The 23,366-nt window shown below is 34.3% G+C and overlaps 1 protein-coding gene across 5 annotated transcripts in view; it reads left to right on the forward strand.

Moving 5' to 3' along the window:
• PMS1 (PMS1 homolog 1, mismatch repair system component) overlaps positions 1-23,366 on the forward strand; it is a 98,404-nt gene that overhangs the window by 20,812 nt on the left and 54,226 nt on the right. For 4 of the 5 annotated variants that reach the window (XM_042994904.1, XM_007094671.3, XM_015543190.2 and 1 more), the window contains 2 exons: positions 7,099-7,201; positions 17,334-17,497. In XM_042994904.1, the coding sequence (XP_042850838.1) occupies positions 7,099-7,201; positions 17,334-17,497 (267 nt within the window). Of the gene's footprint in view, positions 1-7,098; positions 7,202-17,333; positions 17,498-18,765; positions 18,840-23,366 lie in introns of those variants that run through there. The other variant, XM_042994905.1, reaches the window with a different exon arrangement.

The raw sequence follows: 23,366 nt of genomic DNA on the forward strand, positions 1-23,366 counted from the left end.
AACTTTTGGGGCACCTGGGTGGCGCAGTCGGTTGAGCGTCCGACTTCAGCCAGGTCACGATCTCGCGGTCCGTGAGTTCGAGCCCCGCGTCAGGCTCTGGGCTGACGGCTCGGAGCCTGGAGCCTGTTTCCGAATCTGTGTCTCCCTCTCTCTCTGCCCCTCCCCCCGTTCATGCTCTGCCTCTCTCTGTCCCAAAAATAAATAAAAAACGTTGAAAAAAAAATTTTTTTTAAAATAAAACTGTAAACTTTTTAAAAATTATATTCAGTTTACACATTGTAATGTCAGGTGTTTATTTTATAGAATATTAACAGCATTTTATGTAAATCTCTTTTTTTGTAAATCTTTGGGAAACCCTCACATAGGTGTGTGTGTGTATTTTACATACTCCAGGGCAAGGTATATACTATGATCAGCACCCCTGAAGGTTCTCTCATTCCCTGTCCCAGTTAGTATTTCTCAGAGGTAATAGTTGTTATGACCTCTGTCAACATAGATTAGTTCTACCTGTTCTTGAACTTGATCTAAATGAAATCTTACAGTATATATTATTTTGTCACAGATGTTTTGATGATGATTTGAGCTTGTTTCTGAAAGCCAAAGCATCACCAAAAAATCTAGAACTGGAAGGGATCTTGGTAGTAGTAGTGGCCCCTGGTTCACTGGCAGATCCCCCATGACAGGACTGAAAACTCACCCCTCTAGCTGCCAAGCATTGGTAACTGAATGCTCAAAGCTGTCTCTCTCTCTGGCGATTGCCCTTACCTCATTTGTACAGCGGTAACTTACCCATATTGTGCAGGGCAACCTGCATCCAGTGACTGACTAATGAGGGGTTATAAAGATTCTATTCCAATTTAGAACAACTCTGCCATGCTATCTCTGGTCCAGAGTGGCTACCCCCCCCCCCCCCCCAGCTCCCATCAGGGTCAGCCAAGTTCTTGTTTGTGACTACAGAGCCCCACTTCTTTTTCTGTCCTGCCCTCACAGCTGATCATCTCTGGAGCACCCCCAGTGAACTTCCTGCTCACTAGTCTCCGTCTCAGTCTGCTTCATGAGTAGCCACCCTAAAATGTAGGTCTTCTATGGATCTGTCTTCTCATATTATTGATAAGGAAACTGAGGTCTTATGTAGCCAAATGCTAGGTCTTCTTACTCCAACTTCAAAATAGAGTCTAATAATCAGTCAGTTACTGTTTCATTGTGTGTTGTTTGCAGGGTACTTTGCTAAGTAGTTCACTTTAGAAGAACTGTGCACAGTGCAGTAAATGGAATATGAAAATTGTGACCTATTTAGGGACATATAATGTGTCCATGGCAAAGCCAAGAATTCATTTCCAATATCATGTCTCCAAGTACTGAATTTTCCACAGTAGGTCATGCTTCCGTCTTACTAGCATGGTTAGAGAGGTATCTATTAGTTTAAAATTACTTCATATTAAAATAATAAATATATCCAGGCCTGCAGTGGTAGGCTCAGTAGATGGTATCAAAGAGTAGTCAAGTTGAAACTTACGTGAAAGGATTCTGAACAGTATTTCAGAAATACAGAAAGTAATATATGCTTGTTAAGGTCAATTAGATTTAAAAAATTGTTATTCAGGATTTATTGTTATTAATTATTAATGAGTGCTTCTTGGAGAAAAAAGCTTACTTTTTAAATGTAATGAGTATTCTTTACCACTCAGAAAGAATTGAAGTTTTATGTATAGAAGTTGCATGTTTATTTTTAAAGGCTCCAATTTATCTTGAAAATCTTTGGACAGAGATTATAGTTACATAATAAAAATTAGCAATTTGGTTATTTTATCTGCCAGATTAACTGATGCAGACAATTTTAAAGTCATAAAGATGTAAATTATCTCAGGCTCAGTAGATTGATAATTTGTATCTGGAATATAGTTTTGTCACACTATTAAATGGCCATCACCGAAAATTCTGATTATTGAAAGTATTCTTATTAAAGATGTTAATAATTTTAGTTACAAAAACAAAATTAAGTAGGTTTTTAGCAAAATTGGAGGAATTTAAAACATATCTTATTCTATATTCTTTATTGACACACTTTAAAAGAATGGGCAGTTTTCCTAATTTGTCAATTTTAAAATGACTTCCAGTCTTAGAATTAAACAGTCCAAAGGAGTAAACCATTGTTTTTATACCTTCAAAGTATCCTGTTGGCATTTGAAAATGTAATTACGCTTGATAAATCCATGATGAATGTATCAGTTACTGACACAAATTGGTACGGTTTTCTTTAAAATCTTGAAATTTATTGTTGTTTGTAGAGCAATAATTTGGAGATACTTGTTTTCTTCAGTGTTAAATTCCTGGTACTGATTAAAAAGCATACTGACTAAAATGAGCTAGAGGTAGTGAAAATTCTGTTTTGAGCTGTTCATAAAATCTTTTGTGAAGACTTTGTATATATTCTTATCACATAATAAAACACATAATAAAAGATTTTATTTCTTTTTAGGTAGATATTTTATATATTTATTAAAAAATGATCTTTTTCCTTTCCAGAGAAATGTTTAAGAAAGTTATACATTTTTTGAACCGGATTTTAAGTGGAGGCTAAGTTACACTTCAGTTTTAGGAGAAATACAGAACAGTTTTGTTTTCTTAAAATCAAAACAAACTCAATGAAAAGTCAGAACCCTAATTCTCAAGTGTTTGCATAAGAGACTTGGCCAAAGGCATAAACAGGTTAACTTTTCTGAGAGTCGTGTGAGGATAATGATTTGAGAGTCAATTGAAATAATACATATTAAAGTATCTTTAATACGGTCATGTGCCATACAAATGAAAGTTACTTTCAGTCTGGACTTGAATGTGAAAAGTAGTATGTACCTTTATCATAAAGTTGATAATATCATCATACTTGCTCATTTTCTTGTTGACAAGCAGTATTTCACCCTTTCAAAGTTTATGCAGACAACTCAACATTTTTGGGAAATCCTTTCTAAAGTTTAACAGACATTCCTACATAAATTCCTTCTATTTCTCACAAAAGGTCTTTATTCTGTAGCCTAAGTTCATTATTTTCTCTTGTTTATTCCTCCGAAGAACTAACAGAGGTGCCAGCCATCCTTTGTATAACACTAATGTTTATGGATTCATTCCTCCATTTTTTAATTAGTTACAATGTGCTGGGTATTACTCTGATCTACCAAGTTTATTTTACACAATTTTGTGATGAGATGACATCATGTGTGGGTTTGTTTTTTAAAATTTCATTAAACCTCCATGGCTCAAAAGGGGCAGAATGAGAAGCTATGTCATTCTGTTTTAAAGATGAAGGTTGGGACTTCCTTAATTGTGGGCCCCCGTAGCTGTAAAAAGGTAGGAGGAAGCTGCTAGCATCATTTTGATGTTTTCTGCCTCCTGTTCCACAGTGTAGATAGAGTACCTTTCATGTTCTTTAGAGCCATGGTGACAGAGCTGTAATTAAAATAGGCACAGGAACTTTTGAAGAGTAGGGTAGGTATCCTGCTTTCTAAAGTGTAGCCTCCTCACAGGTAATAGAACTCTGTTCTAAGGAGAAAAGCCAGGGCCAAGATTTTCCTATTGCTAGTCTCCCTCAGTGAAGTATCTGGGAGAAGGTTATGAAGTCAGAGCTCTTATATTAGTGTACAACTATGCATAGGCAGGCAGACTCACAGAAAGAAAGACATTTCAGTGATCCAGGCAAAATTGATATTTCAGCTGAATCATGAAGACCATTTACCTTAGTTTTCAGACTCCTGTGTCTGTGCCAAGGTGTTCATCCAAAAATCAGCAAAAAATAAAAATAAAAAATAAGAACAAACTTTAACATAATTGTCTTAAATGAATTTTTGTCAAGAAAGGTTTTTTTGCATGAATTGACAGGATGTATCCTAAAGTTTTAATTGAGTTTTATCTAAAACATTGAGAAAACTTATGCTTATCTAAAGTTTAGATGCTTTTATGAATTCTGTGAATTTTAACTTTGTATTAGTATTATATGATTTTTGAAACTCAGTAACTAGACCAAAAAGACAGTTTTTCATAACTGATAGCCAATATAATCTGTAAGGTTCTCTGAGAACTCTTAAAACTTTACCTTTTAAAATAAACTTCTCCTTTTAAAATTCTTTAAATAAATTTTAGTTCTTCCCTTGACACCACTATATTCATTCTGCCATAGTTCATTAGTGTCTCTAGTAAGAAGCACAAGTAAAAATTTGTAATATTAGAGATGCATCTGATGGTGGAGTTACTGAAGGTTCAAATATGTTAACTGCTGCAGAGCTAACACATTCTAAGCCTGTGCCTGGTCCAAAAAAAGGTTTGCTGTCCAGGACACAGGGTCATATGAAATGAACTCTTGAAATACAGTTCCTTCCTCTGAGGAGCACATTGTATTTAACGAATTTGTGAAACATGCTAACCTGTGTTGTCCTTCACTGTCTTTAGCAGTGAATTGTGAAGCATTTCCTATCAAGATAAATTTTCACAGTACCCTTACACATTCTAATTCAAAAAAATTAATATTGGAAAACAATAGTGTATTTTTTTTTTACTTTAATACAAATGTTACATTTATGACCAGTAAGGTCCTATTTTACTTTTTAGCACATCAGTTTATTCATCTAAGTTGGGGTATTTTGCTATTAACTAATATGTTTAAAGGATGAACAAGTTAATATTTATAAAATGCTTTGAAAGTAGTTAAAACAAAAACCCATATAACCTTGTGGAGTATTAGTATCATTTTCATCTTATCATTGCACTTCCTTAAAGATGATAGAGTAATCATTTATTCAGGACCATCTAACAAGCCACTGGCTTAATTAGTACTAGAAGTCAGAGTTCTAGGACTACTTTTGCTTAATAACACCAACTTTAGGTCAGGTGGCTAGCTCTTTGGAGAATAGAAATAGAATTCAGTTGACCTTGGCATTTTTGAAAAATGGTTAAATGTAGAATTGTTTTTACAGGGACAATCATAGAGTAATTAAATTAAGAGACAGGAAAGAAATTTTCTGTACTCTTTGTTTTTAAACAGAGTTTATTAGAGAAAATCACTACTGGACAAAATAGAGTTGGGGATGTAGCAGGGAAGATTAAAATTGGTTATCAGGAAAACTTTTAAAGTTATACAACTTTTGAACCACGGAATATAATTTTGGAAGAAGTAGAAGAATCACTTAAGGTTATACAGAGGCTCACAACTTTGATTTAGCTGTATGTTTTTGGAAAACAGCTTAAGGCAGTGCTTCTGGTGAGGAATTTTATGGACATTACCCTTAGAGTCTAATAGATTCTAATATTGTGAGCTAGAGAAGGTGTGTGTGTGTGTGTTTGTGTGTGTTTGTGCACGTAATGGTGACTCTGCTATTCCCTGCCTGGTATCTACATGTTTTATAGCCATATGGCCTGCTGTAAATTAGTGCATGTTTAGGGCGGGGTGTCAGAACCATCAAATCCAATGTAGATCCAACTGGACCTAGATGAGTTCCAGCAGTGGAGCTGGATCTTTGTGGCTTCTTTCTTAAATATAAGTTTCAGATAACTCTCCTGAGTTCACAGATGGCCAAGAAAGATTGCTCCCAATTTTGGATCATTATTGCTCACAAAAAGTGTAAGGAGGGCATCCTTTTCTGAATCCATTGTGCTTTCCTGAAGAAATATGCCCACTCCCTGCCTGTTATTTTCTGACAGTGGAATGGTTTTCTATTGTCATGCTCTCCCACTAATCTCACAGAGTAGGTAAACAGAAAGCCAAGGGTGAGGGTACCTCAGAAGAATGCAGACATTCTTAAATTTATATTTATGTGACTATAACACCTTAGGAAATATTTTCATGCTCAGTGAAATCCTTTCTTACACATAAATGTCTTAGTGCTAATATCTTCTCCATTTAACAAAAAAATTACATTTAAATAGTTCAGGTTTTAAGCATTTAAACTACATTTAAATTACATTTAAATAGCTTGGTTTTAAGAAAAAATTGTCCACAAATATATGTGTGTATGATTTATATTTTTTTATTCTTTTGAACTATTACCTTGAAATACAGAAGTGCAGTTTTATACAGATTATAAAAAGAACGATCATTTTACAAAAGGCTTTTTCACATTACCAACAAATTTATGGAAATTGTCTTTTAAAAAGCAAGTTTCCCAGAGTGCCTGGGTAGCTCAGTCATTTGAGCGTTCGACTCCTCATTTTGGCTCAGGTCATGATCTCACGGTTTGTGATATTGAACCCTGCATTGGGCTCTGCACTGACAGTGCAGAGCCTGCTTGGGATTCATTCCCTCCCTCTCTTTCTGCCCCTCCCTTGCTCGTGTGCTCTCTCTCTCCCTCTCAAAGTAAATAAACAAAAAGAAGTTTCCCTAATGCAGTTACAGTATTTGATTTTACAGATGTAAGTCATATAATACAAATAGCCATTTCAGTCATATATACAAATAACCAGTACATTTCAGATGTATAGATTTGTGTATGAGTATTTTAGTTAAAGTTAAATACTCAAAAATCAGTAATTTGCCACATAAAAAATATAAAGTAGCCTACTATTTAAAAAAAATTTTTTTTTTTAATGTTTATTTTTGAGAGAGAGAGAGAGACAGAATGGGAGCAGGAGAGGGGCAGAGAGAAAGGGAGACACAGAATCTGAAGCAGGCTCCAGGCTTTGAACTGTCAGCACAGAGCCTGACGCAGGGCTCGAACTCCCAAACCTTGAGATCATGATCTGAGCTGAAGTCGGATGCTTAATCGACTGAGCCACCCAGGCGCCCCTAACTTTAATTTTTCTTTTTTTTTAATTTTAAAGAGGGAGAGAGAGACTGCAAGCGCAAGCAGGGGAGAGGGGCAGAGGGAGAAAGAGAGCTGGAATCTTCAGCAGGCTCCACACTGAGTATGGAGCCCAACATGGGGCTCGATCTCACAAACTGAGATCATGACCTGAGCTGAAATCAAGAGTTAGATGCTTAACCAACTGAGCCACTCAGGTGCCCCAAACTTTTTTTCAATCTTAAGTAAATGTATAATCATTTTAAATTTAATTTGATAATGAGTCCACTGCAAAATCTAAAATCATAATTTTATTAGTTTTTTTATATTCCAGGTTTTGATTACAACAAGGACAGCTTCTGATAATTTTAGCACCCAGTATGTTTTGGATGGCAGCGGCCACATAATTTCTCAAAAACCTTCACATCTTGGTCAAGGTAAGAGAGTAGCTTTGTAGTTTTGCCTTTTCTTTCTTGTTTATTTTATTTTTTCTTGTTTATTTTTTTTAAAATTGTTACACCTCAAAATCAGATGCATTACTTCAGGTTTGCTCATGATAAAGGGTAGTTAACTTCCAAGTGAATATTCAACCCCTACTTTAGTCACCAATCTCTTAAATACTTAGTTTTCTAAAGAGAGACTGTTAAAAGACTATGGAGAGTATAGACATTTTAACAGTATTTGTTCTTCCAATCTTGAGCATGGAATGTTTTGCTATTTCTTTGTGTCTTTTTAATTTCTTTCATAAGCTTTCTATAGTTTTCAGTATACAGATCTTTTATGTCTTTGGTTAGGTTTATTCCTGGGTATCTTATTGTTTTTGGTGCAGTTGTAAATGGGATCAATTCCTTGATTCCTTTTTCTGATGCTTTATTATTGGTATATAGAAATGTAATCGATTTCTGCACGTTGATCTTATATCCTATGACTTTACTGAATTCACGTATCAGTTCTAGCAATTTTTTGGTGGAGTCTTTTGGGTTATCCATATAGAGTATCATGTCATCTGTTAAGAGTGAAAGTTTGACTTCTTTTTCAGTTTGTATGCCTTTTATTTCTTTCTGTTGTCTGATTGCTGAGGCTAGGGCTCACAGTACTGTGTTGAACAACAGTGGTGAGAATGGACATCCCTGTTGTGTTCCTGACCTTAGGGGGAAAGCTCTCAGGTTTTTCCCCATTGAGGATGATATTAGCTGTGGAACAAACTGAGGATTGCTGGAGGGGAGGTGTTTGATAAGATGGGCTAAATGGGTGATGGACTTTAAGAAGGGCATTTGTTGGGATGAGCACTGAGTATTATATGTAAAAGATGAATCACTGGGTTCTCCTGAAACCAATACTACACTGTATACTAACTAACTTGAATTTAAATAAATTAATTTTTAAAAACAGACTATGGACAAAAACATGGATTACTCTTCTGTTAAAACTGTAAGAGCAATTATTTTGCTATTGTTGGATCACTTAGTGTCCTCTTAATATGTGAAGGATATTTTATTGAAATGCCTAAAACATTATTGATTTGGTAATTGTAATAAACCATATAATTAAGATTCTATGATTAAATAATTAAAATATATCTGTTTATGGAAAACTTGAAATGTATGTGCAAATAAATAGAATAATGTACCCATCACTCAATTGCAACAACTCTTAGCTCATTGCTAATGTTACTTCATCTAATAATATTGCTCTATTAATTATTATTACAGTTCTTTCGTGTTTTATACACTTAAGTAATTTTATTACATTTTAGTTGACATCTTATGTTTTTATGTTCCTTTACTGTCCACTTACAACAAAAAAGAAAAGCTCTTCAGGCTTGAGTTTCATGTATCTCCTTTAATTGTTTCCATACCGCTAACTTCCGGTAATGAGTGTTTAAAGTTGAGAGAATGTTGAAGGTATGACCTCTTGAGTCATGTCCAAAAGAATTATTTGATCTGAAAGGATTTGCTGCTGTTTGCCCTTCTTTTCCAATTGAATTATAAATTCATTTTTTAATTTTGTGGTCCCTCATTGTAATTTATTGAAGTACTATATTTTTTCTTTAGTTTCTTCCCTCTAATTTTAATATTAAATTATTAGATCTATCTTTTTAATAATTACCATCTTTTTTCATTAAAATATATTTATTATGTCTTAATACTGATACCAAATTCACTTTTTCTCTTATTTTTTAATCTTCAAATTGCTGATTAATTTGCATATTAAGAATTTATATTTTTATATCCACACAAAGGAAAGAGTCAGTTGGAACTTCTAAGAAAACACTTTTTTTTGGCATTTACTCAGTTAATAAAAATGAGCTCATCTTGTAGCTGTTTAATTTGATGTATGATAATATTGTACATATTTTACTTAAAAATAATAGACTGTGATTCTTTTTCTTTTTTATGTACTGAAGGTTACAAAGGAGAAGGCTTTTTTTTTTTTAGTATAGTCCCTTTCCAGAAATGTTCTGACCCCAATTCTGAGGAGTTCAAATTAGGAGGCCATTAGGAGATATTTGGGTGGCTCTCCAGTAGAGTACTTTGAAGTAATCTAGTCACCTTATAAAACTTAAATGTATTTATTTTTATCTTAGTAGTAGCCAGTCTAATCTGGATGGCCTGTTGCTCTGCATCACTCATACTTCTCATGCTTTTCTGTGTTCATCACCATGGGAACTATGAAATAGCAATACTTAAATATGGAATCCTTCTGATCTCTGCCCATTTGTTGATTGATTTTTCTTTTCTTGCTGACCCAAGTCTTCTACTTTGAGTGAGACTAGGTATGCATATTAAGGAACTTCTGTAGTCAGTAAATGAACCTTATTTTCTTTAGCATATTCCTTTTATCTTAAGAAACAACATACTTGGAAGGTCAGTAGTTGTGAAACTAGTAATTGCCTTTCATGATACATTTTTATCTCCTAGTTATAGTTGGTTGGCTAGGAAAACAACAAAGAATCAAGCTCTTACTTTTAAATTTCTGTAGATGGACATATTATAGAAATCTACAAGCACTTTTAAAAGCTTTTTACATTTATATTGCCTTAGTGCTGATAGTTTTTGAGTGATTGGATCACAGACTCACATTTCACTACCAGCTGTCATTCAACTTCCATTTAAATATTTTCTGTGTATGGATAAAGAAATTGTGGTTTATATACACAATGGAATACTACGTGGCAATGAGAAAAAATGAAATATGGCCTTTTGTAGCAACATGGATGGAACTGGAGAGTGTGATGCTAAGTGAAATAAGCCATACAGAGAAAGACAGATACCATATGGTTTCACTCTTATGTGGATCCTGAGAAACATAACAGAAACCCATGGGGGAGGGGAAGGAAAGAAAAAAAAAAAAAAAAAAAAAAGAGGTTAGAGTGGGAGAGAGCCAAAGCATAAGAGACTGTTAAAAACTGAGAACAAACTGAGGGTTGATGGGGGGTGGGAGGGAGGGCAGGGTGGGTGATGGGTATTGAGGAGGGCACCTTTTGGGATGAGCACTGGGTGTTGTATGGAAACCAATTTGACAATAAATTTCATATATTAAAAAATAAAAAAAAAAAAAAGAAAACAAAAAAAAAATAATAAAAAAAAAATAAATAAATATTTTCTGTGTAAGATAAAACTACAGTACAACCATCCTAATTAGTACCTGTGCATTTAGGGTTCTTGTAGATAAATTTCTGCAGTGGTGTGAACATCCTTGCTTCACAGTTACTCTTCATATCATCTGATCAGAAGATGACACCTAACTGTAGGTGCCGGGACAACTTAAAGCAAAATCTTTTTTAGACACTGGAAAATTTGTTACCCCTTTAATTTTTTTTTTTTTTTTAACATTTATTCATTTTTGAGAGAGAGACAGAGTGTGAGTAGGGGAGGGGCCCAGAGAAAGGGAGACAAAGAATCTGAAGTAGCTCCAGGCTCCGAGCTGTCAGCACAGAGCTGGACATGGGGCTGGAACTCAGTGAGATCATGACCTGAGCTGAAGTCAGACGCTTAACCAACTGAGCCACCCAGGCACCCCTGTTACCCCTTTAAAAACCATATTTAAGATGTTTAAAAATAGTTTACTGGAGATTTCAATTCTGGTTTTTCTGGGTGTAGGTATTCGTTTTGTGGATTAATTTAGCCCTTTAAAATGATGTATGTGCTTAATAGCATGTCATTTTAAATTACCCTTCTGTTCACTTCTGTTTTAAGACACTTAAAAATTTATAAGAAATGTAAAAATAATTTTAAATTATCTTACAATAACTTACTAAATTATTTGTTGTAATCATATCTTTTTTCTGTTATTACTTCCATTTCCTTTACCCTAGATAATCAGTAGTAAGCTTTCTAAATTGATTTACCCTCCTGGCAAATTCTTTTAACATATCCTAGTACTTCTGCCGTAGGAATTTCTCAGGTATCAAAAATAGTATATTTAAAGTACTCTGATCAGGGTCATTCCTTTCCTTACCCTGTTACTAGAGTAGAGCATCGTGTTCTTTGTAAATCCCTGTTAAGTATGATTGTGCATGCATTGGAAGATTTTTTTCATCTTGAGACTGAAACTTTATTCATTAAATAGTTTTTAAAAAGTTTGATATATTCAAGCAACCATACCTCTTTACATTAGGAATATAAATAGCTAGCTGCCTTTATAAGTGGCATAACATAGGGTCATGTAAAAATATAACAGGGAACATATTATAGGATTGCAGTTTAATTCTGGTGTTTGTAGAATGTGCTAAAGTTAGAGAGCTGAGCAGTTCTCTTGTAAAATATGATAGTATACTAGGGCCTCCTCCCTATTGGCCAATATTACTTGGTACTTTTTTTAAGGATACACATTTCATTTAGAATCAACATAGTTTTCCATCATTAAGTTTTATTCAAACATATATAATTCTTGGCTTATTGTTAAATCTCAGTTTGCTCTAAGAGAACATTTTTAACTGCTGAAGCAATAATTTATCAGTTAATATATGGATTAATTATAGTGTGGTCTTTCACGTATAACATATTTAAAAATCAACAAGTACAAAAGTACAATGTACTTTTCGTACATTTGTATTTTGCTTTATTGATTTCTGCCTGCCTTCCTTCTCACCATCTGTCCACAGATACACAGATATACCCAGATATACTGTCACCACAGCTACAGTACATGCTATTATATTTGTCACAGGCTAGTGGAGAACACAGATGAGTTAAAGGAACTCACAGAGTAGTGGAGAACACAGATGACTAAGTAATGACAGTAAAAAGAAGCCACCAGCTGCCTAGAGGAAGGTTAGGGAGTTTTTCAGAAAAGTTATCATTTGAGTTTGAAGATGGTAGGTAAGAAGGGGTGGGGGTTTAACCTTGTAGCAAGAGAAGAAAGATGAAGAGGAAAAGCACCAATTGAAGAACTATGTCACAAAGAAGACAAATACCATATGATTTCACTCATATGTGGAATTTAAGAAACAAAACAGATGAACCTGCGGAGAAAAAAGAGAGGCAAACCATAAAACAGACTCCTAATTATGAAGAACGAATGAGGGTTGCTGGAAGGGAGGTGGGCAGGGGGATGAAATGGGTGAAGGGTATTAAGGAAGGCACTTGTGATGAGCACTGGGTGTGGTATGTAAGAGATGAATTACCAAATCCTGTACCTGAAACTAATATTACACTGTATTTTAGCTAAATAAAATTTAATAAAAACTTGGAGGGCAAAAAAGGAAGTTAAATGAGTTAGGTTCAAGAGAAAGATGAGTAGACAAGAAAAGTACTTGCATCCCTGGGAGCATTAACTGAGTCTGGGGGCATAGGTGGGCAAAGGAACAAGTCTGCCATGAACAAGGCATCTTTTATGGCCCTAGGAGGAACCAGCTGAACTTCTTTAACAGCCATATGTAAGCTGACATGAGATATTGGAGGATGGGATCCTCAGACAGAGTTGGTTCACCTCAGATGCCAGATCTCATCAGGACTTACGCTTAGTAAGCAGTGATAAAGAAAATTAGGACTGAGCTAGAGAGACAAAGTTTTGCAGTGCTAGAGATCCCAAAACCTTGCTAGAAGAAAAGACCCCATTCCATCTTTAAGACATTTGAAACGAGAAGTGAACTAGAGCTAAATAAAGGGACGGCTCAGCTCCAACCCAGATACATTCCTAATTATATTGAAGAGATTCTCTCTTTAGCTACTTGACAGAGGAAATAAACTGCCTTCTCTGGGGGAAAATATCTACTTACGTATCTATTTTTCTTTCATTTACTTATGTATCTATGCAATGTCTGGCAAAAATAAAAATATTAAGAAACAAAGGAAAATGGGATCTATAAGAGAAAAAAATAGTTGATATAAGAAAACAAACATGACCTCATATTTGAATTAGCAGACAAGAACTTAAAACAACTATGTTAAAGAATTTAGAGGAAAAGATGGTCAAAATTGCTAAAAAGGTAGACAATTTCAGCAGAGAAATGGAACTCTAAAAAAGAACCAAGTGAAATTTCTAAAACTGAAAGAAAAGTTTATTTCTTATAACCAGCAGTGAGCCACTGAACCTTTTTAGGTAGAGGGTGAATGTCATGGTATTTATAAAATTAATTAGAACACTGTAACTCCTACCATAAACTATGTCTTATTATAAGAAATGTTATCTTGAACTAAGTTTTGAAGGAGGGAAAGGGACTTGACATAGATCTGAAACAGATTTTTAGGATAGAACAGGCCTAAAAGACTTACACAATATTGGCAGTAAGAGGGAGAGGGAAGAATCAGTTAAATCTAGAGTATCTGCCTTTGGAAACTGTTGGATGTTAGTGTTATATGAGAAAGAGGATTAAGTGTAAGTATCAGACGTAAGAAGGAAAAGAATGAGTTCAGGTCTGGGTGTGGTTGATTTGAGGTGGCTTTGGGACATTCAGGTGATATTGAGTGAGCGTTTATTTATAACTTGAATGCTGTCAGTTTCATATGTATATCTTTAGTAAATTCTAAGATGTGTGTTTTCTCTCATTTTGACGTCTCTAAAAACAGGTCGTGGCTTGTAATTAATGGCCTCCCCAAATCCTTTTTGGATGGGAAGTTTTGTGCATTATTGATAATTCATGTGTTGATTGCAAGAATAAACAACAGTTTCATATTTTTTTTTGCAAAACAACAAATGCTTTGTGAGACCTAAAAAGAGAATATAGCCACAAGTGAAAAAAGCTGGGTTAAGTTCAAAAGGTTTGCTATCACATGCCAGGCACTGAAATTGAAGACACAAGAGGAAATTGCCATATCAGTGAGGATAGATAAAAGAAATATCTAAGCAGTGAGAGGCTGGTGTGGACCAATTCATGTATTGCACAGGACTGTTGTTAAGGCATTGTATCATGAATTATTTGGCATATATTTTCTTTTTCAGAGATTCATAAAAGTATAGTGTTTCTTATAACTTTGATCAAGAATCATTGGCATACATGTAGTAGTTGAAACTTTGGGCGTGGAGGAAATATCTAGAAAGAACATAGAGTGAAATGAGAAAAAGGCATAAGAGGTCTCTGATGATAGGGTCTGATACACTCTGCTCTGAGTGTGTCCTTTGTTTAGCAGGAAGGCAGAGTGCATACCTGTTGTGATTGCTGGGCATGTGCACTCCTTGATCTCTGTCAACTTCACCTCAATGTGAATTTGGTAGTAGCCTGTTTACTTTCCTAAGGCAGAAAATGTAGCACCACAGTGTTACAAGTGAGAAATACCATGGTGTTCCAAGGACTTTAATTCTGTGTGTGAAGGTGACATGTTAAATTTAGGCCAAAAAAATACCTACCTAAAAATGGAGGAAAGCAAAAAAAATTTTTAATTAAATTGTTAGTAACGTAATATGCTGATGAACTTACCTGATCAAGAGAAAAGAAGCAGGAAAACATCAAATGTGAGCAAAATAGAAATACAGCTTTTCCCTTGTTTTTTTTTTTTCCCCTCAAAGATCTTTTTTTCCTAAGATGAAAAAAATTGTATATATTTATAAAATAAAGTTTCAAAAATTATAAAAACACCATGTGTTCCTTATAACTAAGAAAACAGTCCAAACAAATTTGGGGTTTATTCTTATTACCACATTTGTATTTTTTTCTTCTATGCATTCATTTCTGTGCATGCATTTCTATTTGTTATTCAAAACTTTTTTGTTAAATGCCTGTAGGTTATTAGTCATTGAGGTGCTGGGGCTGTAATGTCATACATGGTACATAATCATTTGCTCTTATGCTTCTTGTTGTATTCTAAAAGGGGAGGTGGACACAAATTTTTTCAAATATTGATAATTTCTAGGAAGAAATAAAACATGGTTTCACTTTGGGAGAACCAGTCTTTGATAGGGCATTCAGGGATGGATTCTTTAAAGAGGTGATACTTAGGTTAGGATCTGAAAGTTGATAAAGGAGTTAGCCATGCAAAAGGTAGTAGGGGAAACACCATATGCAAAAGTTCTGAGGTGCAAATAAGTATGATGTGTTGGAGGACACACCAGAAGGAGAACATTGGTAGGAAAGGAACTTGCCATAGTCAAGAATATATAGGTCCATATAAGCTTTAGCCCTTTTCATTCCCAACCCCTTTACTCCAGTTATCCAGTGTTAATAATAGTGTAAAACAGTTTCATGCTACTGTTAGGCCCTCCCCTACATCTCTTTCATTTCAATAATTCCTATTTCACAGTTACATTGCAAATGCCAGCCATGTTGCCATATTATGTTTACATTTGGCTAAAGCTCTTTGCTTATCAATTTTATTTTCTCATCTTCTTCTGTCATAAAATTTCTATTTTGATATAATTCTCATTTGGCTAGTGCTCATCCACCACTGTTTTAATAAAATGTACTTGGGGAATGAACTTCTGAATCCTTGCAGTGTCTTCATTTTATCCTTATACATAGCCCTACTGGGTGTAAGTTTCTTAATTACCCCTCAATCATTTGTAGATTGTCTTCTAGTGTTATAGTTAAGAAATTTGATGCTAGCATTTCCTCATAAGGAACTTACTGTCTCTGAAAGTTTCTAAAATTTTTTCCTTGCCCTTAAATTAATCCTAAAATTTAGGATTTCCAGTGGAAGTGTGGTGTCTCTTTCTTCATATATACATACACACACACACACACACACACACACACACACACACACACACACACACAAATATTCCTGCTTGTAGTAAGCTCTTGAAATTTGTACTAAAGACTTTAACTCAAGAAAATTTTCTTCTGTTTAGTTAAACCTGTATTTGTTTCTTTTTCTCTTCCTGGAACTCCTGATTTTATGCTAGGGTTTCTAAGTCTTATATTTTCCTCATGATTGCCATTCTGTTTTGTTCTTTTTTGTGAGCGGTAGGTCAAAGATTGACCTATTGCAGCAACTTTTAGCCTTTCTGACTTTCGTTCACATAGTACATTTTAATCATACAAATCTAATCAAAGCAAAAAATTCTTGATGCAGTATATACTCTTACTATGTGTGATGCACTCTATTTTCTGCTCTTGTTTAGTATATTCTAGACTTTATTTAATTTTAAAAAAATACTAGTTGCTATATATACTAAATCAGTGATTCTCAATCAAGGACAGTTTTCCTCCCAAGAGACATTTGGCATTGTGTGGAGACATTTTTATTGTCATGACTGAGTTGGATACTGCTGGCATCTAATGGGTAGAGGCCGGAGATACAATTACACATCCTACAATGCACAGGACAGCCCCCTCAACAAATGTCAGTAATGCCAAGTTGAAAACTGTACACTAAATTGATTTTTTTACTTCTCAGTGCTTTGTTTCTCAACCCTGGCAGTACAGCCATTAGAATCACATGAGAGGATTGATTTACTAAGTTGAGATTAGCTCATGACTGGTAGTTTTAAAAGTTCCTCAATGTTTAAAAAACAAAGATTTATGGTATAGTAATGAGAAAATATCCAGGCCTAATTGTGTGTGTGTGTGTGTGTGTGTGTGTGTGTGTGTGTGTGTGTGTGTTTAACAAAAGCTGGTTATTAATCTGATATGTAAGCATTATAATATTTATACTTTAATTCAACTTTTTAGTTACTACACTAGTAAAAAGAAAATCTTTGTGTTAGATTATACTGTGTTTTGAATATTTGTTGTTCAGAAGATGAAATTAAACCAATTAGACATTATTTCAGATAAGAATTTTTAGTGTAGTAATTAAGGTTATCACATTTGCTATATTTTAGCCTTATACCACCTATATATTGTATTTTAAGGTGCAGACTAAGCATCATTCCAGGTGGTTTGAATATCAGCAAATTATTAAGATACTGCATTCTGGTGAGCCCATGTTTCTGTGTGGTGGTAGAAATCAGATTATTCTTGTTTAGATCACACAGAAGAGATAATACTTAGCCAAGTCAGTCCAGTTACAAATAGAGGAGTCTAGCAGAGAATCAGAATAAGTTGCAAAGTTGAGCCACCTTGGGTTCCCGGAGTTGGGAGAGGACTGGCCTTCAGTGATAGAAGGGGTTGAATATATTGTATACAGATTTGAAGATGTGTGAAGTTCTTTTCACATCTAAATGTGCTTTCCTCTTATCTGCCAACAGGTACAACTGTAACTGCTTTAAGATTGTTTAAGAATCTACCGGTAAGAAAGCAGTTTTATTCAACTGCTAAAAAATGTAAAGATGAAATAAAAAAGATCCAGGATCTCCTCATAAGCTATGGTATACTTAAACCTGACTTAAGGATTGTTTTTATACATAACAAGGTAAGTATTATTATGTTTCTATAAGATTTTTCGGTATATGATATTATAAAGGCACAATTTTATCAAAATCAGATATGTAAAGTCTTCTTGCAAAAATTTGTCCACATTTGTTTAGTTTATTATATAAAGAACCTCTTTACTTTCTTATCTGACATCTAAATGAAATCTGATTGAACCTTTCATAATTTCTGAGATCAGGGATTTTGCCAGTAGACATCCAAGAAATATTTGAGTGCTACCTAAATATGCAGATGTATAAGACTTGTTCTTTTCCTTTAAGGAGTTCACAATTTAGTGACATTTTTCACCTTCTATTACAAACTGTTTCTTCTTTGGAAGAGTTTTTTTTGTTTTTTAAAGGAAACTACCTCATTTCTTCCCAGTTTTCAAGTGAGGCTGATTAAGAAATTCTTGTTGCTTGATGAATCTTGATAGAATGAAAGGTATTTTCTGATTATTCTGTTTTTCATAAAATTCCACATGTGCACTTGAATATTTAAGAGAGGAAAGCAGAAGTATGGAAACCCAATGGGGAGTTGAGAGTTAACATTTATTGAGGCCCTACACAATGCTACATCATATCCTAGGTACATTAAACTCCTATGATCCACAGCAACAACTGAGTGAAGTAGACATATCAATTTACCATTGTCCTCTGGACTGAACTCAAGAGAGGTTTAATACTTTGCTCTGTGTTGCACAGCTAGTAAATTGTTGAGATGGGATTTGAAACTTAACATGCCTACAGACTGCAGGCTATTTCCACTCTGCTGTCTTGTCTTTTCATTTTAATACCTTTTGTATATATAGTTCTTTTCCAGGTTTCAGAACACTTACTAATAACTTTGTAAGTTAAGCAGCATTATTTCTATTTGTAGGAGGAACTTAAAGCTCAGAGTAATCAAAGAAATTGTTATATACTTTACAGTAATTAGTAGTACTGGGGTCAGAATCCTTTTTCATCCAGCATTCTTTCTATTCTGTGTTTTTTTACTTGTTATTAAGATGATTCTGTCTTAAACCAAACCATGGTGGAATATTTATGATCAAAATCTTTGGTCATTTAAAAAAAAACAGAAAAGAAAGAAAAACATTAAGATTAGTCAGCCACCTATTCCTGCTACCATAGAACTCAACCACATGATACCTTGAGATCTCTTCCTGCTCTACCATGCTGTGATTCCTCAGGATGTTGATAGATGGAGGCTCATCCTGGTAGTATAAATAACCCTATGACCTCTTTATCCAAAGGACATTTAGCAATTAAAAGCTGAATATACCCAAGTTAAGAAAAGATCAAGGACAGAAGAAAGTGATTGGGAAGGGAAAACATATGAAAAAGGTAAAATATGAAGATAGGAACTTCTTTTTTTTAAAGAAAAGCAACAATAAGAAAATAGAATAAAACAAGATTTCTGCCTCATGTAATAGAAATGAGTATTTAAAGTCAAATATATATTTTCTAAGTTTTGGATAAGTTTATATTATTTTCCAACCACTGTACGATCACCAGTACAGGCATTATCTTTTGAGAATGGAAGGTAGTATTTTATAATATGCTGCATTTTATTATTTTTTGAGGACAGCACATCTGAACTTACATTGAATAAACACAAGTCCCTTGATAGCCTTCAGTAATTTCAGATTCAGTTCAAATCCTAAAGAGTATGCTGAGAGTATTTTACCATGAAAATAATGTGAGATTATCAAAAATCTTACAGTAAAATTAAGTATTAGTATTATTACACAAGATCAAGGACTGAATTAGAACAAGCACTCTGTCTTCAAGCTTCCTTCTCTTAGTACAAATTATTGTGCCACTTTTTTCTTTCTTAGTAGTGCTGTTGTGCCTCAAATGCTGAAATATATTGTTAAACCTCCCAGAATGGCAGTGGCACATATCATAAATCTCTTTGAACATTGAGTCCTGCTCTCCTCTTAGCCTTTTTCTTTTAAACATGTTTATCATTATTTATGTGCTTTTCAGAAGAATTTTTTGCCTCTGCTTGAAATTTAAAAATGACTATATTGACATCTTTTCTTGAAATTTTTTTCTGCTTTATAAACAAACAATCATATTGCACATAGTATGAGAAGTACTATTGCTATTTTGACATCTTGGATTAGATAGTGTTCCTTCTTTTTATGAAGGTTTAACCTGCCAAGACATTCTTTGAATACTGATAATGTTGATGTTCTTGCCAGTATGGTTATGTTAGAAAGAGGTATTTTTCTTCTTTCATCACCATGTTCCTTGAAAGCATATTGAATAATGAGACAGCCAAAGGGAAATAATTTACAAGTGGATTCAGTGACTTTATTTAAAGTAGATATTATTTGGAGAAATGTTAGAGCCATTCCTTAAACAAGCACTATAGTCTTCAGCTTTAGTTGTAATAACTGAATTCCTGTGAAGTCCTGCTGTGTATATTTTCATTTATAATGTAGTTATTTCCTAGAACTAAAAAATTTTCTCAGTGTGATTATATGAAACCAATTTAGTATTCTAGCTCTTTCATATATGCATGAATAGTTCTGTAGACGACTAGTTTAGAATATAATGTTAAATTGTGATTTCAAATAAGGGGTACTTTCATATTTCATGGTTGTTGGTTTTTGTGAATGTTTTCTTCTGACTAAAATACTATTTATGGTTGTAAAAATTGTTTTGAATTGAATTTTGTTTTGATAATTAGAGGCCCACAGTATTGAAAAGCTGAATTGGATTATCATGGATACGAGAAGGTTTTAACTGTTACAAGAGAATAGTAATTTAAGGAGTGACTTTCCATCTACCTACCCTACCTCCATGTCACATTAGTCTAAAAGCTTATTGGGATCAGTTTATTTTTAAGGTCTGGAAGAATGATGACACAGCTTTGAAGAGTTGAATATCTCTGGCATCAGTCAATCTGGGAAGAGGCAGGACCTTAGCTGGAAACAGAAACCCAGAAAACTGGCCATAGAGATTTGGTAGTGTGTGTAGTGGCTTCCTCTCTTGACATAGTTTTCTGGGTCGCTAGGAGGGTACTCTTTTGTGGTGGTGGCTGAGGATGTAGGAGGAAGGGGGTGACCAAGAATGAGAAAGAAGGGACATGTTTATTAGATTATAAACTGAAGATTAAAAAGTAGTAGTTTATAATATGTATCCCCAACATTCATGATATTCTCTTTGTTCATTGTATTATTATTTTTTTTTTTTGCAACTCTTAGCCTTTTACACAAATATTGTTAAATGTCTCAGTTTTGTTTCAGCTGTACTATATGAGGAATCAAGAAAAAGTCCACAGTTGGGCCAGTATTACCCACATCCCAAGCAAGGTTATGGAGGCAGTATAGTCAACAGGAAATTCCAGTTCAAGACTGTAGTTCAAATGCCCTTTCCTTAAATTCCCTTTCTTTCTTCTAGTTCCAACTTTGAAAGTTTGAGTGGGTTTTGTTTTTTGTTTTGTTTTGTTTTTAATTAATGAAGGTGGAGGTCCACTCAGATATAGTTTTCAGGTTAGCTTGAGGTTGATTATCAGTCTTGATTGGTTGGTTGGGATTTTTTGGTGATGTTGTGTTTTGTTTTGTTTTTTTGCTGCCTGCAAATTAATGATAACTAAATTCTTTAAATGGTTCTGTTTTTTTCTTTATTATATTCTTTTACTTTTCACCTAGTTTCTGTTAACTATTATATAGAAAAGATGAAAGACATACATAAGTCACATTTTATAGTAGTTTTTTTTAAGCTTATTTATTATTTTTATTTTTAATTTATTTATTTTGAGAGAGAGAGAGCACACACACACACACACACACACACACACACACACATGAGTGGAAAGGGGCAGAGAGAGAAGGAAACAGGGAATCCCAAGCAGACTCCGTGCTGTCAGCACAGAGCCCAACACAGGGCTTGATCTCACGAACCGTTAAGATCAGGACCAGAGCCGAAATCAATAGTCAGATATTCAATGGAATGAGTCACCCAGGCACCCCTACTGTAGTTTATTTTTTATCTCGATGTTTATCCATACTATCCATATTGAAGGAATCTCTGAATTCTTCCCCTATCCCCAGCAAGACATAGTTATTCTTCGTCTTCTTCTGTAACATTATTTACATATTTCTATTATGTCATTTTTGCTTTGTTGGCAATGATTTGTGTACTGTCTTTCCTTCTCAGCAGACTCTTGTGGGAGGGAGAACTGCATCTAATTCATATTCCCCTTAATACTCAGTGCATAGCACACAGTAAAATACTAAATGAAATACATGGTGCTAAAATCAAAATCACATAAATTTATAAAACTCCAGTTTTGAACACTCTGGCCTCTTTCAGAACAGGTGTCACTGGAGAATCCAATAGGATGAATCCTCAAAAAAGGATTCATTTTATAAATATGAGGATTCATCCTTTTAGATTCTTCAGTGACCTCTTAGATATTTACAGAGTATATTCTCACTTGTATTCATATATACTGTTCTAGTCTCTTTTCTTGGCATGTAAGTCATTGATATGTCTTCATTAGAACTAGTTAGGAAATACATAAAGATTGCATGGAGGGACAGTGAGAGGGAAACACTTGACAGGGACATAGTCTTTAAGTTATCAATTTAATATATTTTGTTTCTATTAACTTAGTTAAATGGAACTATATGATTATTCCTTTACAAATTCTCTAACCAAATACATCTTACAGTTACTATTTATCCTAATACATTTCTCTACTTCAAAACAGTAGATTTCTCTTCTGATCAGTAATTTCCAGAGAATTCTGCACAAATCTAGCTTTTTGAGCTTAGGCCAGTAAAAGTTGATCACATGATCTCTAAGGCCCTTTTCAACTCTAAACCTCTTTGATTTTTAAGGATGTCTACATAAATCTTAAGCACTTCATTTCTTAAAAAATTGGAGCTTCACATTTCCATCACTTAGAAGTTCTAAGAAGGTGATTTATATATCAAATCACAAAATATAAGCATTTATGCCTCCTAGATTTTTAGGTCTTTACATCTAGAAAAGACCACTGAAAATCTTTTTTGTCCTGTCTTAAACCTTTTAACAAATAGAGTATTTTTATCCCTATCCCTTCCCATTTTATCTTCACGTGACCATGTGAGTGGATTGCCTAATAACTTAAATGTTTAATGTAGCATAAGATGAGCTAAAGTTCAATTCTCTTAGCTCTTAATGCAATATTTATTCTCCTTTGCTATAGCTTTTCCACAGCTACTAGATACAGAGCTTTGAGTATGTGCTATGGAATAATTATGTGATAGCCTATGGAATAATTACATGGTAGGAGTTTACAGAATAAGTGAGGAAGATGTGAAAGTGTATGAACGTTTAAATAGATGAAAAGAATAATGAAAAGTTACTGATTATCAAATGATATTGGTAAATACTATGAAAAGGGAAAGGTTACTTCAGGCTAGAATAGTCAAGGAAGACTTCATGGTGGATGTATTTTGATCTGTATCTTTCTGTGGATGTTTAACAAATGTCTTGGCTGGACTGGAGCTGATGCTGGTGTAGATCAGTGTGTGTGGAGATAGGTCTGACCCCCATGAACAAGAGTTCTTTCTTGCTCTGAATAGATAAAATGTCACTTTACCTGTAACAAAATGTTTAGAGAACTTGCCTAAAGCCTAAGAGCTTCATGAAAATCAACTTAAAACCTCTTTATAGCTGGAATTCAGTTCCATACTAAATGTAGATGGTGAGGCAGGAGAGGGTCAGCAGAATTTCTGAAAAAAACCCTATGAGTAAGTGAAGGTATCTGATCTGGACAGAAAGCAAAACTTCTCCTTAGGTTTTTTTATTGATAGGAGCCAGATGAGAGCCCAGAGCAGTGAGGTGTAGATGTCCATTGGTAGTTACCGA

The sequence above is a fragment of the Panthera tigris genome, chromosome C1, assembly GCF_018350195.1.
Source record: "Panthera tigris isolate Pti1 chromosome C1, P.tigris_Pti1_mat1.1, whole genome shotgun sequence".
Lineage (NCBI taxonomy): Eukaryota > Metazoa > Chordata > Mammalia > Carnivora > Felidae > Panthera > Panthera tigris.